Source organism: Bemisia tabaci, chromosome 10 (genome assembly GCF_918797505.1).
Source record: "Bemisia tabaci chromosome 10, PGI_BMITA_v3".
Lineage (NCBI taxonomy): Eukaryota > Metazoa > Arthropoda > Insecta > Hemiptera > Aleyrodidae > Bemisia > Bemisia tabaci.
This window is the reverse complement of record NC_092802.1, coordinates 4,197,597-4,215,213: the sequence shown is the minus strand read 5'-3', so window position 1 is coordinate 4,215,213 and position 17,617 is coordinate 4,197,597. Positions and strand designations below refer to the sequence as shown.

General features: G+C 36.3%; 1 protein-coding gene across 3 annotated transcripts; it reads left to right on the top strand.

The window, feature by feature from the left end:
- Nucleotides 1–19: 19 nt before the first annotated feature.
- On the top strand, nt 20–16,831 carry LOC109041895 (uncharacterized). 3 transcript variants are annotated; one of them, XM_019058397.2, is made up of 8 exons: nt 20–213; nt 1,764–1,954; nt 4,305–4,445; nt 5,516–5,875; nt 7,528–7,615; nt 14,362–14,717; nt 15,377–15,574; nt 16,174–16,831. In XM_019058397.2, the coding sequence occupies exons 2-8, from the start codon at nt 1,784–1,786 to the stop codon at nt 16,297–16,299; spliced, it is 1,440 nt and encodes a 479-aa protein (XP_018913942.1). In that variant the 5' UTR covers nt 20–213; nt 1,764–1,783; the 3' UTR covers nt 16,300–16,831. The 3 variants fall into 3 exon arrangements, with proteins under 3 accessions (XP_018913942.1, XP_018913945.2, XP_018913943.1); XM_019058398.2 differs by lacking the exon at nt 20–213 and adding an exon at nt 228–513; XM_019058400.2 differs by lacking the exons at nt 14,362–14,717; nt 15,377–15,574; nt 16,174–16,831 and adding an exon at nt 10,130–12,740.
- The last annotated feature ends 786 nt before the right edge of the window (nt 16,832–17,617 follow it).

Sequence of the window (17,617 nt, the reverse complement as noted above, 5' to 3'; positions counted from 1 at the left end):
GGCCAATCGGGCGACAACGATACCGACCCCTTGCTTTGAAGGCCGAAAGTTGAATATCAAAAGTGAAATGCCCAGGCTGAGTGTAATTTCTCCCTGAATATTTCAGTAATTCTATCTCTTCTCGTTTGAGTAAATCGATCATTAGTGAGTTACTCATTTCAATGCTGTCGCAAGTGTAGTTGTAGTTTCGAATTTCATGGCCTCTGCATTCCTGTAAGTTGATTCACCAAGACCTTGTGACGGGTCATTTCGTACTCCTGTTGTTTTGTTGTGACTTCGTGATTTGTTTTCATACACTCAATTTTTGTTTCTCTCTAGTTTCGCGAAGCCTATATTCTGCAGATTTCTATCCCATCACTAAGTTAGAAACTACTGCTGAGGTAGTGTTTTAACTCGGTTCAACATGTAGAAATACATCTTTTTACAGCTGTACTTTCTCTTCTTTTGCCTTCTCATCATTAACACAGCTTCGCTGTCATAAGCTTAACTCTGATCAATTTGTGCAATCCCAAGGTAATTTTTCATTGACATGAATACCTACAAATAAGACAGGGTTGGCTCCTATTTCCAAGTTCCGATCGATTCAATCTTCGAAGCCCTATTGCCTGAGGCCACGATCTGTGAGTTTCACCCGCTGATACACTTCTAGCCTCTAAGCTGAATTGAAAATGACCAATTTAGTACATATTTGTGGGAAGTTGAATACTTAACACATTCACTGTCTTTGCATAGCCCATCTAAGAATGTCTCTTCGGAGACCAATAAGAAGCTGTGCTGGGATTGCTTATCGGTCAAACTACGGTCCTTAAGGGCGAATACTTCTGATATTAGAAAAGGCAAATATTTTTTTTGTCACACTGAAAAATTTTTGTGTCAGAATTGATGAAGGTTTTATAACCAGGGAGGATTTCATACTGAAAACATGTTTGGCATCTATCTGATACGTTACCTTAGCATGAAGTATCTACACTTCTAATTCCGCATAGTTCTTTGATATATAACTCTTCAATGAAGATTTCTGGGGTATTTGATTCATGATGAAAGAGCTGTCTGAAAATTATGAAGGTTTTCTTTTACTGATTGACGTACTCAGCGATGGAAATCTTTCAACTGCTGTCCAGCATTGTGGTTAAAAGCTTGTGCATTGTATGTTGAGACAAACGTCATTCTATTTTATTTTTACTTTAAAGTTGGTACATAAACTCCCTTCAGGGATCATACAAATCGTCAATCTCTGATTAGCTCTGAGTTAGCATCACTCAACAGGTTAAAGTTATATGGCATCACTGATGAGTGGTGACATGAAAAATACCTTGACGTTTGTCTCAATGTGCGATGCGTGAGCTTCTACCTCAGATTTGCCTCTAATCAATCATTTGCTGTCACATCATTGATTACATTTTCAATCCGCTCTGATTAGCTCTGAGTTAGCATCACTCAACAGGTTAAAGTTATATGGCATCACTGATGAGTGGTGACATGAAAAATACCTTGACGTTTGTCTCAATGTGCGATGCGTGAGCTTCTACCTCAGATTTGCCTCTAATCAATCATTTGCTGTCACATCATTGATTTACATTTTAAGTTCAAAATATACCGGGTCGATTCTGGTCATTTTACTTTACCACCAAGTCAAGAGCTTTTGGCTAGTGGTTTTGCAGGAAAACTGGAAATGTAGGTAATGGAGTCCATTGCTTTATCGGCTTCTTGTCAAGCTGTGCTGCATCTGTAACTTAACTGGCTGGTTTTTTTGTCATGTTCAGGAACTAAAAACAAAAGAAAGATGTCTGGACAACAGTTTTGCTTGCGTTGGAACAATCATCAGCCGAACTTTGTTGCAGCCTTTTCGAGTCTGCTAAACAATGAATCTTTAGTGGATGTAACTTTAGCAGCTGAAGGAAAACACATTCAAGCACACAGAATAGTCTTATCAGCATGTAGTTCATACTTTCAGGTAATTTCCTTACTTTTATCTCATTTTGCCTGATACATTAATTTCTCACATTTTCTAGGTTGTTGCCCTTGTCCGACAAGTTCGCTTCTTTTTGTTTTGGAAAGTACAGAAGTCTATAGAACAATTATGAGTTTCCCACAATATTGAGAAAAAGCCATAAGAAGGCAAGATGAGGAAATTAAAATTTTTCCAAAGTCAGCTGGCTGAGAAGCTGAAGAAGTTGGCTGGCTGACCCTCTGATCATGAGTTGACCGAGCACTTTGACAGAAAAAGACTGGTTTTTTTTTATTTTTAATTTTTTACCCAATTTTTTAACTGTTAAGGAAATTAATTCACTCTAGGGTCATTCCATTGTAACGGGTGTGACAACAATTTAACTTTAAACAAGAATTTGAATTCTTTCTTGGGGTTTAATTAAAAAATTATCTGCAGTAGCAGAAAGAACTTTTTTTATAGATCATTTCAGTTTATCAGAAATTGTTTTTACTTTGTTCCATTCCTCAGAAAAAATTAAAAGGCATGCGTAACGGGTGTGACCGATTTTGGAAGTGAGTTTTTCCTCAGTGAGTGTAAAGTGGAAACTCAGCGAATTTTATGAATGTAAAAATCTGATTAAATTATATGATGAAGCCAAGGGTTTTTGCTTCAACTGCCGATGATCCGTTTTCGATTATCTGTTTTTCTTTCCCTGAAAAATGGGAAAGTTTGCGTAACGGGTGTGACGTAACGGGTGTGACAGATTGTCTCTCTGAGGTCCATCATTTCTGAGAGAGTTTATAAGTTAAAAAACTTACTTTTCTTCTCATACTCTTATTGTAGGCAATCCTAAGCAGTAAATCAATCAACAGTTTGACGCATTTTAATGTAGAACATGCCAAAACTACATTTTTCTACAAGGTGGCCCAGACCTACCGTTTGCGTCACGGGTGTGACGTAACGGGTGTGACAAATTGTCTCTCTGAGGTCCATCATTTCTGAGAGAGTTTAAAAGTTAAAAAACTTACTTTTCTTCTCATACTCTTATTGTAGGCAATCCTAAGCAGTAAATCAATCAGCAATATGGCGCATTTTAATGTAGAACATGCCAAAACTACATTTTTCTACAGGGTGGCCCAGACCTACCGTCCCAGGGCTTTTCTTCGGGTAACCCAGGATTCGCCTTTCGTCCCCGCGGTCCTGGACCTCGCATGGCTCAAATTAACCAGATAAAAAACCCTGGCACGGTATGTCTGGGCCTATAATAAAGTGAAAATATTTCAATCAAATCGGAGAGAGTTCAACGAGTTCTATTTGAAGTCCTTTTGAGATAAGGTGTATTCACTTTAAATACTGAAATATGGCAAAAAAGTTGGCTATCTCTCTCTTATTAGATGTATACATAACCTCTAATTATGCATATGAGTGTATTTTTTGTGATAACCATAGAGAAAATGGTGAGAAGTGAGGCAACATCTGCATAATAGAAGCCTCTTCTCATTGGTCACACCCGTAACGTGTCACACCCGTTACGCATTTTTGCCCATCAATTGTTGAAATAAAAATTTGGAAAAAATATTCCAAAGCTGTACTTGACTTGAAGACGTACGGAAAAAATTGGCATCTCAAAATGACATGAATTAAAATAGTTACATTAAAAAACCCATGTTTTGCGTAACGGGTGTGACAGTCGGTACACTAAGTTTTAAAAGTTACATATAATATACAGTAATTACTTTTAAAAATTGAAACTTTGCAGAAGCACATTGAATCAGTTTCTTGACAACTGCAAGCATAACCTGAAACTTGGTTTTGGCGGTAACACCAGAAAACATTGCTACCAAACTGTCACTCTTTTTACAGTAGGATGAAGTTAAGCAACGGGGTTACAAAACACGTAAAAATTGCGAGAAAAAAAACAAAACGGAGGTAAACCACATATATTTCCAAAAACTAGGAGTATTAAGGAGTCCAAAAATAAATATCGTTGGGTCGTCAAGGGAAATTAATTTACTCTATCACATGTACATATATAGTACTGTTTTGGAGCATCTAATTAAAATAAAATTTTGTCATTTGAAGGAAGGCCTAATGTCTAAAGAGCTAAATCAATATTAAAGCCCTATTGTGCACCATTTTTCTCAAAATTATAATGGACGTTTAACATAGTGTTTCTCCATTTCTCAACTTTCATCTTCTCTTCGGTTCTCCTGATTTTTTTCATTTTCGTCCAGTGGACATCAGTAGTCTGGAAGTCACAGTTTCGGAACTGCAAGCCTAATCAATAAATTGCAATTTAAAAAATGCTCTTAGATTGATTTGAATATTTTCATTTAAAATTTTAAGCTGTTCAGTGAAAAATGTTTCATTACAGACACTTCTTAGTATGAATGCCTGCCAACATCCAATCGTAATCTTGAAGGATGTCCGGTACAAAGATCTCAAAACGTTGGTGGAGTACATGTACTATGGTGAGGTCAATGTTTGCGAGGATCAACTACCTGCCATCTTAAAGGTATATTTTTTATATGCTCTCTGTATTCAGATATCATTAGGTGGAAGAGATATTTTAAAAAAAAACTCCAAAAAGGGGAGGTATCAGGGACAGTGCATAAAATATGATACGCTCGAAATGACAGGGTCCAAAGCTGTTATCTTTAGCTCCTAAAGCTTATCCTAACTCCTAAAGCTTTTTATTTTTATCTTCCCGTAGAATTGATGGTTGTTTTCTTTTTCTTTTCTCCTTTAAAATTTACAATTTAAATGTGTTTGGTTCATCTATGTTTCCTTCATTTCCTTATATAATCGTTGCCATTATTCATTTTTTCACGTATCAAACAAAAAGTAAGGGAAGGACAGATTACCAGTAATTATGCTACTTACGGAAGGAGGGAAATTGAAAGGCTGCGTTACATACATTTTCAAGGGGGTTTAGACCTGCATCGAAAATCCAAGTTTTAGTGTTGTGTATTTTATGAACAGCCTCTCTCTTTGAAAATCTTTTCACATCTTAAGTATTTTATCGAAAAAAAATGACAAGATCTCAATTTTCAAAGTAAGTACGATTTTAGCAACAAGCAGTCAAAATATGAGTAGGTAGCATTATGTAGAATCAACTAACCCCTCATGACTTTTTAGTTTATTTTCCTCTTTGTTCGAGTGTAATTATGTTACTGTACTCTTTTCTGTAAGCTGTTCTTTACTGTTTCTAGCTTTTTTGAAGTTTCACACCCTCACTTAAATCCTCTATCTCTGGGTTTTTTTTTTTTGGGGGGGGGGGGGAGGCTTTGTAAGGTTGCCCCAGTCAGGAAATGCTAGAGAAAATGACGAAAGTGTTGGGAAAAATTTGTTATGAAAGGCACCTTTATTTACTTTCTAGAGTGAGTTTGACATTTCGAACAACAAATTTTGCCTGAAAACTATTTCAAAGTACTTCCTTTTAACCATCTATCATATCCTCAATTGTCTGGAAATTTCACCAGAATGAGTCAGGGAATATTATTCCCTAAATTCTGTAGCAACCCCATTTCCATTCTCTCATTTTAAATTCACAAAATAACAAAAAGGAAATAATTTCATTTTCAGACTGCAGAAACGCTGCAAATCAAAGGTTTGACAGAAATGCCGGAAGAGAAGATTTCTCTGAACAAAACCATTACCCTATCGACCGAAACTCCGACCACATCCCCTTGCGCTATCCGTAGAAAGCGATTCCGGAAATGCTCAACCAACTCAGGCTCAAGTTCCATGGAACAAATCCCAGGTGGTTCAGAAGAAAGTATCGAAAGGGTTATCATTACTTCTCCGTCGCCAAGCAGCCTGAAAGCTGAATCGGCGGACTGCCCCTCTCCTCTGCACAGTCCTAGAGAGTTGAGCATAGAATCAGAAACAAAAGACTTGAGTTCCAAAGGAAGCTTTGATGAGGATCGCTGCTCTCTGAGTCAGGTGCGTTAAAAGTTTCAATGTGTTATGTTTACTTTTGCTTTGAGGGTTAGTATATCCATGGCTGCAGCCTGATTGTTGATATTTTGTGTTTTGTCGGGTAGACATAGGTGGCATAGGTTAAAAGGCGGTGCGTGATCGATCGGCTATGTCCTATCCTTCCTTTATCGTGCCTATGTCGGGTGAAACTCACGACAAGCTAAAGACACCTCTTAAGCTTCCGACAGTATGTCGACCATTCCACCTGACAAAAGCACGGGCCATTCCATACCAAATCAACCAAAAATCTGGCAAAAGTTTCATGACCAACTCCAATTTTGATGAAACTCGGTGAGCATAATGATCCGTAAGATGGTATGAAAATTGCAAAATTTCAGCTTTCTACGACCAATAGAACCGGAGTTATGGGGGCTCAAAGACGGCAAAAAAAACCGGGGGCTGTGAACCCCTTGAATTTCTAAAAGTCCTAACTCAGGTTCTAATTAAGCTACAGAGCTCAACTTGAGCTTGTTTTGAAGCTGTTTATCTGCTCTATTAAAAAATGAATGAATAAAGTCATTTTTGAAGAAAGGGGTGATGGAAACTTGTACACAATAAAGCAGCGATAATGGCTACCTGACAAACACAAAATATGAACAAACAGGCTGCTGAAGTGGATAAATGCTATCTCAGATTACAATGTTGTAAGTCTCTGCTCCTGTTTTATTTTTTTAAGGAAAAGCAACCAACAATTTTTATTGAAATTTTTATGCGAATTTTTCTCACTCATTCTAAGGCCTTGTCTCCACGAGATGTTTCACAGAATTTGTCCCAGGGAAAAATCTCACTTGCAAAGTTGGGAAAAATATTGAGTTAGTCAATACTAATCACAGTGCCAAGTAAGAGTCTTTGTGGGGTCTCAGGAACGACTTAAAAAGAAGCAGAAGATATTTTGTTGTGTTGTTTAATGGGAAAAAAGCCCAGAAGTTTCATGCCTGTGATTCGAACTTGGGAAAAATCCCAAGAAACGTCCTGTGGAGACAAGGCCTAAGAAATCTTATACTAAATCAGAAGCAAACATTTCGATTAGTTTCCCTGGAAAAAATGAAACAAAATCATTAAAGGTGGAAATCCAACAGGACAAATTTTGAGGAAATAAAAAAATACTTCAACAAAAAGTCTCACCACTTGATTAAATGAATCTGAAACTGTGTTGTGCGCTCTTTTGTGCAAAGAAGAAAGGAAAGCATGCCCCACTATGCAAAGAAAAAGGTGATGCACGCAGTTTTGCGCAGATAGCAAAGTAGAGGCTGCCTCTTCAAAATGTGGAGGTAAAGATCTAAAGCAGAGTATTGTAGGAGAAATTTCAGAGGTGCAGAAAAACATTTTTACCTCAAACTTCTGCAAGATTCTGAGAAATAGTACAGAAAAACAATTGTTGATGACTAATTTAAAAAAATGCTTGTTTTCTAACTGGTTGGTTACAAAAACATCCAAACTTTTCAGAATACTAATGTCTGAAATCTTAAATACCTATGAAAAGAAAAAATAATCTTATTTGTTGCAGCTTTGATAATCTATTCACTGCCCTGTTTAATTTCTTATCCTTCTTGCTGAAACCTGGCTTTGATAAGGTAATTAATTGTTTTAACTTGTTCTATATTTTAACTTTGCAGCAACAGTCAATTGAATCAAACGACAGTCGTAAATCAAATAGAGAAGAATCGAGGCCTCCTTCATGCTCATCACAAGCCTCCTCGCAAGGTAAGCATTTTCGTCTTCCCATTTTCTATTAACATACTGATCAACAAAGAATTGCCTCTGATTTTAGAGCTGTTGCTGGGTAAATTTTCCTACCTGATTAAAAAAATGAGGACTGTTTCACTCCATCGGTTCAAAATTTTCCCCAAAAGGGTGTCCCTTCTTGGGCAAATTCTATTTTCCACTAAATTCAAATGCATGCTTAGAAAAAAAACGCTATAATTTTAATGCAGCAGAATAAAATTCTCAGGTATATTTTTGCGTATCTTTAACCGCTGAATTCATAAATAACCTTGGTTTTCTCTCTTACTATGCACACTCCTCTGCTGAAAAATAAATTTTTCCTCCCAAAAAAATGGGAACAAATTTTGATTTCCTCAAAAAAGAATTCGGTTGCTAGAGAGAAAACTATCGATTCTTTAATCAACAGAAGAATATTAACCCATTACAACTTTAAAATCAGAGCCAAACAACGAAAACAAATTGTTGACTAGTGTAATGAAATTGAATGTTCACTTTTTCCTGCCTCTCGTTGCTGTGTTTAAGTATCTGTAACTTCGTTCAATTTTTTTTATCAGAATTTGTAAATAATATGTACTAACCGCTATCATTTAGCGTAGGTGTCAACAGAGGGAGTAGTTACAGACACAGTATGAAGGGAAACTGGTTGTGCAAGGGATTAGGCATTCGCCAGATAAGCCTCTTTGTCTCGTATCTCTAAAATAGTACCAGTCCTTCATTTTCGCAAAATTTCCTATCGGTGAACTTGGCCATGTGAACAAGTCCGCAATGTGTTTACTTGATTGCTGAACCTTTTAAGGTTTTTTCCACATTTCATCGTCATCTGCTTTTCGCCAGCGTCCTAAAATTTACAAAATATAATGTTGTTGATAAGCACACATCTTATCTGGTAATTACAGTTATGTTGACTAAGACGCTCTTGAAAAACAAGTTTCTATGCTAGTTTTATGGAGGAGGGTTTTTAAAGGCGCACTTTTATGCCATTGACCTCTCGACAGGATAAAAAACTAAGCACTTCACCCCATGAATTATTCGTCAAACTTTCAATTAAAACTTGCTCAATGTACCAAAAACTTTCAAAATTAACTCACTAGTGGCTCACCCGCTTTTGCAGTTTACATGATAGTCAATGAATTCAAATTTTTCACTCACGGGAAGACCTTAATCAACATAGACAAAAGTAGGCATTGAAATCAACCTCTCTTTCGAGCGAATAACTCGTGCTTGGTTTCATACATATCATCCTGCTCTCTCTTTACGGCGCACCACCACCAGCTTTTGAATTCTGGAAAAACATCAGCGCTATCCTTACAGCTGAACCGGGTCTTAATGTGGACCGGGATTCGATGCTTTAAGTCAGACTCTGAATAGTGAACCGGAGAATAAGTTTCAATGAGCAATTTGAGTGTTTTGAATGATAAATACCTGAAATCTGAAAAAAACATGTTCTTGTGTTCCTGTCATTCGCAGTGAAACAAATAAAAAAATTTCGCATTTTCAGCTGTACGCATATAAATTGTTGTGAAAAGTCACGGAATTTTGATTATTTTGTTCATGGAAAACCTGGAAAAGTCAAAAAATTTCTTGCTGCCAAGTCTGTACATACCCTTTAATTTCTGATTTTTCCCAAGAGAAGGATTATTCCTCTTTTTTTCCAGTATTTTTTAAAGTAACTGAGGTTCAATTGTAACTCTGTTCAGGATTATCAGGAATTTTTTAAATCAAAACCATCCTCTGAGTCTAAATTTTTTATTAGTCCTTGAAATCCAATCAATGGATCTGGTTTTCGTATTCTTTTCGTTTATTCCACCAATGAAGTCCTGAAAAAAACTTGTACCAGCAGAATTATTTCCAGCAAAGACAGCCTACTTTACTCTGAAAAACATTCGCCATAATTTAAGAAATTCGTGTACAATCATTGCTGTAAGTACGTGCGGAGCTGTAGGCCATGTGCCACCAATATTGACGTAACAAACCATGGCAGGCTAATGAAAAAATTTATGGAGGTTAGATATTATGTGTAGGATAGTAAACTCTCACTGGAAGGAATACTTAAGGAGGTAAAATCTACCCTCTGTCAGTAGTAATCTTGATGATTTTCATAAGCTGTGATGAAACCCAGTTCATTTTTGAAAGAATTGATTATTCAATTTACCATCTTTGAATGTTTCATGTCATGAAATCCTATCTTCTGATACTTTGTCCTACCCCATCATCATTTTCATTTTTCTTTTGTGACTGTGTTTTCGTGTAAGTGCATCATGTGGCTATTTTTTTCTTTCCATTCAAGTGTTTAAGTGTCGACACATCGAAATTGCGGTTGACTGCTCGGTCACAGAATGCAACCTGTGACACAATTAGCTGAAAAGAATCACGACCTTGAGCCAATCTATAAATGGTCACATGTTGTAACGAGCCGTGTGAGACAGATCCTCCCTCCTCCCCTTCAGTTTTCTTGAATTGCCGCTAATACAAGTATTGTTAACGCTGTCACAGGTTGCATTATGTTGGAACGTTCAAACCTGCGCCCTCAAGTCGTAATTTCCTCTCCCGACAACTGTGTCATTCCCGATTGCAGCATAATTCCGGTATCATCAACATCTCGCCGCAAATGGAGCTCGAATCAAGATAATGTTAATTTTCAAGAAGCCCTCGAGGCCGTCCGTACCAAAAAGCTGGGTTTCTGCAAAGCGGCTAAAATTTTCGGTGTGAACAATCGTTCTCTTTGGCTTGAGTATAAGAAGCGCGGCTATCCCACCCGGCCAGCGCCGAAGCAGTGCAAGGCCAAACGCAACCAATTAGCGAATGAAGTAACTACGACATCTGTATCGTCAATGTGCACGACGGTCGCTACAGTTTCACGAGAGGCGGTTACCTCTTCAAGAGAACCAACAACCTCAGAAGCATATCAACCGCAGCTGATTCCCCACCCCCCTCATTCATATCTTTCTCCGCACTTTGATCACCCACCAGCCTACTACGCTTCCTCCGGCGAGAACTCGACGCAAATTGCCAATATGATCCCTGCACATATTTCTAATTTATATAACATGGAGAACTACTATTCACAACAATGAGAGTATACAAGTCTTTGAGACCTCGAGTATGATTAAATTTTTGCCTAAGACCGCTGATTTTGTGAATAAGTACGTACTAATTTTATTGATGTTTCTCGTTACGATAATGATATTCATCTGGGTGAAATATGGATAGTGAAACTCAGATACGACGTATCTCACATAGTGATATTGCAGACCTCCTGTAGTACTTTATTTTTTAAACGGAGAACTATTGAACATCAACTCTTGAAAACCTTCATGTTCTTTCTTCTCTGTTAGAAGCAAATTCCAAGGAAACTTCAAAGAGTAATGTTGATTCGTTCTCCTTTAAAAAATAAAACAGAAGGGGACATTTTTTAAACACTTCAACCAAATACAAGGTTTAGGAGTTTCACCGTCAAAATATCTTTTATAGTGCCATCAGTGTAATCCCCTCAGTTTAGAATTATGTACCATCTATTCACGAATGCCTTTTTCTGTAGTCTGTGAGTTGGAAAATCGACGAAGCAAATTCTTATGAAGAATGAGAGAGCTCTCATTGCTCAGCAAATATCATGAGTTAAAAGGCCAGGTTTGCGTAGATCAATCGTATTTGTTTCAGAATCTTGTCGAGTAGATTTTTTAAATGTTCTTGAATCTTTTAGATTGAAAAGAAAAAATCAACAACAAGAAAAAAGTACAATTAAAATAGTAAGGTTTGTCTTCAAGCCAAACTACAGTAAATATTAATGCTTGTTTCATCAACAGTTTCAGAAGTTCAGTAATTTTTAAACCTTTCCAAGTACTTGAAAGTATATGATACAAAATTTATCAGTTATTGTAGATGTCCAAAATTATCTTACTATTGTAGTTTATACAATAAAAAGAGTTCAATTTCAGTGCAGCTGTGTGTGCCTTCCTATCGTTTGTATGATAGATCGCAATTGCCTATCTTTCGTAACTTCGATTTGACTTCTTTAAACTACCATCAAGAAACTAATGAAGAACTTCTCTTTTTATTATCATCTATGGTTTATTAATCTGTTAGTTTGCAAACTTTTCAATTCCAAAATATTACCGATATGAAAGTGAGTTTAGAAGGGAGATGATACATATATCATAGTTACAACAGTTAATTTTTCTCCCTTTTTATGAAGTTTTCTTTTCTTTCAAAAAGGAATTTTTTTAAAGTATGTGTCTCATTTTCAAACTCAATCTTACAGTAAGTAACTTTCAAAACCTCTGTCAAACTTCTATTTGAGATTTTTCCATTGGACACAGTATTAAAACCAACTCTTACGGAAGGGTTGGCCGACTAGGAGTGGCCTTTTTATGCCTTAGGGTTTGCTGCCGATCGATTTGATTGATATGTGATTTAACTAAGACTTTGACAGCCGTTTGCTTCTTTTGTTTGTTTTCCCATATTATTTTAGTTTAAGCAGATTCCTGTACATTGTGTACATCCTTTTTTATTTATATTATGATTAAAGTATCATGAATTGTATGTTCTAATTTAAAATTCGTGATCTACATAGGAAAGATGAAATCACCTGTCTTTTTCCCAGAGGAGAATAATTGTTTGTAAACCATTTAATAGGCCCTTTGATTGCTTGGAACATTATTTGTAAGCGACGTATTCGTACTGTTCTAATTCCTTCCTGAATGTACTGTTAAGTTTCCTCCTTCCAGTATTTACAAGAATTGCTAAGTTACACAGTGTGGTCTGATCTTTTAAAATAATTGCTTCTCTAATATCTCCTTACACTTTTAAATTAATTTAAAATAAATTGTTAAAGTCATTATGAAGACTTTTAAGTACATGCCACATGCAAGGGTTTATATCAGTGTGATAAAGGTGCTCAAACCAGTAATTGTAATTGTAATTAGAGCTTCTTACTTTTGTAATTTACTTCTCGACCGAGTTTCTAATTAAGTCCTGTAAATTTTGTTGTAGGTTTTTAAACGTATCATATTTTCTGCAAGGAACCTCGGTTCTTGTAGACTTATTGTTGCATGGAGTTTTCTGTATGTATGATTCTCAAAATCAAATAAATTTGTTTGAAGTTCAACTGTGTGTAATTTTAAATTTGCTCCTTTCACTCGTGGTATGAAATATCTGTATGTCAAGCTTAAAATCGTGGATGGTTTTTCACCTTTTTAAACTTTTTAGTGATGTAATCATTGTTAGTCAGGGTTACCTGTGAATAACCCAGGTCGATACTACTGGGTTAGCACTAACCAGTGCATGTTGGCAATATTGTCCCTAAAGAATTTATGTAGTCAATTTTCTTCATGGTGGTTTAATAAATCATGAAAGCAATGCATTTTGCTAGTGCTCATTCTCATTGAGCCTTACCACACCACCAAACATCACAGGTAATCTGATAAACTGACACACGGGGCAACAATGCATTGAGTGCGAGCTCTCAAAAATCCGATAAAGCCGGCTGTTAACGATATCATCGCCACTGTTGGTATTGCCGCCAGTTTCGGTAAGAGACGATATCGATAGTGTTCCGGCAAGAATTCGTTTGAACACCCCTACTTAAAGGTAGATTTGTTTCTTGTGACTTTGGAAAATAAGTTTTAGCGAAACATAAAAATCACACGAATAATCTACTTTCCAGCCTCCCATGACTCATAATGCAATTTGATCAACTGAATTAATCGAAAACAAAAGAGATTATGTACAATGAAGTGCAGATTTCGAATAATTTTCATATCCAAAGTTTCAGAGTAGAAACATTCATGAGTCAAAAGAGATCCTTAATTGACCACAAACAGGGTGCAAAATTAACACCCACAGAATATCTTGACTTAACGAAGTTTTACTTAGAATATGCTGAACTCAATAAATTTTCCAAATTCAACTCATAATCCAGTTCTGCGTAATTGACCATCATATTTTTGTAAGAGACGTGGGGGTTAACGATCACATGAGCAAAAGTGATTTGAATAAAAACTAATGACTATGTAATTGAAAAAAAAAGACTGCTGGTTGGAGATCATAGATTAATATTTATTATGATGTAAAAATCACTATTATGCTTATGCAATGATCCCTCTCGGATGCATTTCTCTCTTTTTTTCTCTCCAGCTGAAGAATATTATGGTGTAGTTTAACATTTAAATTTTTTTACAAGTAGGCAAATATAAAGCGAAAATTAATTTTCAAGTCTGGTCGATAAATTAAAATTTTATTATTCAATTAAAACTCTCATTCAGGTGACACATTCCTGTGCCAGCGAGCTGATGTTTGAAATTGATAGACTGAGCGATAGACAAAGAAGACATAGGGAGCATGGAACAATCCTATCGGTTAAAATGGGTGGCTCCTATAGACTAAGGGAGAAAATAATGGATTAACCATAGGGTCCCTCATGGGTTGCTGTCACTTAGTCTATTCCGTATCTCCTTTGCCCATTGCAACCGCCTGCTTCCACTAGCTTCAAATATGACACACTGAAACTTCAAATAGCTTTTTTAAAGATATGTCTCTTGAGCCATGGACTTGAAACCGTTCTAACTCAAGTTAGAATTGATGTTTTTTCTGCAAAAATACTTTTAAAGCACTCCTTCAAACACGGTATCTATCTTGAGTTTTTTGGCACTAAGATCTCCTCTTGCTAATACATAAATACGGCCTCTTAGTATACCTATTTTTTAAAGAAATTTTCTGTTTCGATTCAGGTACCCTGCGTTCAGTTTCAGTGGACAGCCCATCGGTCGCTTCGAAGCGTGGGCGACTCCTCATCCGACAACCAAGAATCAAGAAAGAAAGTGATGGTGACCGAGACGATTTGAGTCCAGAGAAGTACAACTCAGACTTGGGCTTATCGCCTGGTCCCGTAGCCGCTCCACTCGGCAATTTGCTAACCGTTCCGCAACCGTCTTTTCTTGTAAAACAGCACTCTCATCCTTTATTATTTCCCTCCAGCGCTGGCTCTTCCTCCTCCCCTCAGCTCAACGTCTCGAGTCCAACTGAAACTACCACTCGCTCATCAAAAAGCTTCGAAGAACTGCGCCGCACCATGTCAACTCCTCAGGTAAATGTTTTGTTCGCCCAAAACTTTTGAAATGCTTTATCTCTAAGATGAACATTTGAGGGAGGATAGTAGATCCCAAGTTGCATTTTTCAACCGAAAAATCGTGATAGTTTGAAATTACGTCACGTTTTTTTTAGGTTCTTTTGGTATTAAAATCTTTAGGATCATCAACATCTTGGCAACTACCCTGGACCTTGTCGCAATTTTATCTTTATAAATTCGAAATTTTATCCAAATTTATCAAGATTTTTTGTTTGATAATATCGCAATAAATCACCGTCAATAAAATCGCAAATTCCCTGTGCAATTTTTTTTCTGATAATATTGCACTAAATAGATTTTGACGAAATCGCGATACAATCTCCAATCGAATCGCGACTTATCGCAATTACTGCGATTTTAGATCTACCGAACATGAAAAAGAAGGATTTTGAAATTTCCATATGAAAGAACGGAAAACAAGTAGATATTTTATAAAAGGAATTTTGAGATTCTTTTGATGAACTTCCAGATAGAGCCTCGGAGGTCTGCAATTTTTATACATAATGATTGAATCATGTTCCTACAGAATCTCAGTTAGGTTCTGCGCATTTTAATTTATTTATCCAAAGTTATTGAATCAAGATTGTTGTTAATTAAATGAGCCTTATTTTTTGCAGTACTCAACAATTAAAACAGAATTTGTGCAAGAAGGAGGAAATCGCTCTGTGCACTGTCCTGTTCTTAGACCTGGTCCAGCCTTAGGTTGCAATTTCTGTTGGAACACAATCGATGATCATGGGCGGATACTGAGACGAAAAACTAAGTATCACTGTCCAGAATGCCGAACCAACTTATGCATCGTTCCTTGTTTTCAGGTGAGTTCGACATGAAATTTTTGTTGTGCCTCTACTTTTTTTCTACTCCCAAGCCTAATTTTCTCTCATAATTAATTTTTTAGCCGAACGACATAAAGTCTTTAAACTCTCTCTGCATTTTCCTCAGATTAAGAAGGATATCTCTACAAAATTTCAAGTCAGAATTTTGCTTAAATTTCTGGTAAAAACATAAATCTTACAAAAAAATTGGGCAACTTCTGATTTAATCAGGCAGATCCTCATGAAATTTGTCCATGTTTTGCTCCGTTTTCAGGAAACTGCATTTTCATTACCCTCTGAAGATGTTTGAGAGAAAATACTTGGGTCCATCATTGTTGTCTTACATTGATAACTAAAAATTAAGACTGGATATCATAGAGTGTATCATACAATATTAATGAGCTCACTCAGGAGTAATGAGTACTATTGTTGGAATCAAAAGCCCGAAACAAACTCCTCTATTTTCAAGTTTGATTTTGTGTCAATTCATAGAGTTTTCTGAGTACCAATGAGCGTTTTAGAAATAAATTTTACCTACATTTTTCATTCCCTTCTCAAAATGTTAATAATTTGTGGTTTTTTAAAATGTTCTCCTTTAGGACTACCATGAAAAATGTTGCTCTGAAGACAAGGCAGCGATAGCAATGATTACCAGAGCGCAAAGTCCAGTTCCTCTCAGCCCAGGCTCTTCAGTTCCGACGATTGTCAAGACTCGATCGGTGTAAAACTTAGCTGATTAATCAGATAGGACTTCTGTTCGTGCTCTCTCTAAAGTTACCAACTCTCAGCGTTAAGAAGCATTTTGTTCAGATATTGCCTCTAATTGACCAGCTGTCCCAAATCACTCATTGTGTCGTTTTGTTCTATTGCATCCCATTAGATTCAAACCGAATCTGAGGAGAGTGTGATGTATGTGGACATGAAATCAAATGTGGTTGTTGCACAATTGTTTTAAAAATATTCTTCCAGGAAATGTACAAAAAAGAGAATACCAGCTTATTTTGTCTCAATTTATACAATTTTTAGGTGAACTTTCAAAGTTCAATTTCATTTCTAATTGAAGAAAATCATACTTAAAGATTTTGTGACGTCACAAAACAAAAATTGACCACTGTGTAACCCTTCACCTTTTATTTGCTTTCTGATCACAAGCGGAATGAAAGATTATGTAGCTTGGCCACGCTTGCAATACTATGGTTGTTCGAAGTAAATGTTTCTGCTTTTTTTCTAAATGATATTATTTGTTCAGAATATAAATTGCACGGTGGCCATGTTACATTGGCTTCACGGTGGATGGAACCCTGGGTCGTTACTTTTTTTGACGTCATAAACTTCAGGTCGATGAGAAGCATTCTTTGCATAACTGCAACTTTAAGTCTCTGTTTATGCGTCAAAAAAGCTATTATGATCTTTTTTAATCTTGGAATTGCTATTCAAGGCAAATCCTGGATGAAGCAACAGCCGCATTGCTTTTTGAATTTTTAAAGAAAAATTGGGGAGAACTAGGTCTGCTGCATATGTGACAAAATCGTGTCTTAATGGTTGAATCTTTTGCTTTAGCGGGAAATTATTTTTTTAATAATATGTACTATGACTTAAACCCCAATTTTAATGGGCATTTTTGCACTCCTGCCAATATATCTACATTAATGTTGGATGCAGATACTCGGAATTTGGATGGTTCTTACTATCAATCGGGCTGCATTTTGCAACCAGGAAGTACTATTTCTGGCTCATCCACAAAAGCATTTGTATGCGCAGGAAAATTAATATCATACATGTTTTTTCTAAAATATGCTAGAAATAGTAGTTCTGTATTGCCTAATGTAGTTCAATTAAAAATTCATACCATTAAGATGCGATTTTAAGACAAGTCCAGTCTACACAATGAGAATTTTAGTGATAATGTCACTAGTTTATAGAATTTCCTAAATTCCCTCTTTTCAACATCTACCATTGATATGCATATCATTGGTATGCATTTTTCTTTCTGTGGTTTCAAACTTTTTAAACTGGATAATTTTAACTCACACAAAGAGAGTC

What these genes read in the sequence shown, in the direction of transcription:
- LOC109041895 (XM_019058397.2), top strand. Translation starts at nt 1,784, where the DNA reads ATGTCTGGACAACAGTTTTGCTTGCGTTGGAACAATCATCAGCCGAAC. An exon ending in ATCACAAGCCTCCTCGCAAG is followed by an intron (nt 7,616 to 14,361) that starts GTAAGCATTTTC and finishes GTTTCGATTCAG; the next exon opens with GTACCCTGCGTTCAGTTTCA. An exon ending in GCATCGTTCCTTGTTTTCAG is followed by an intron (nt 15,575 to 16,173) that starts GTGAGTTCGACA and finishes GTTCTCCTTTAG; the next exon opens with GACTACCATGAAAAATGTTG.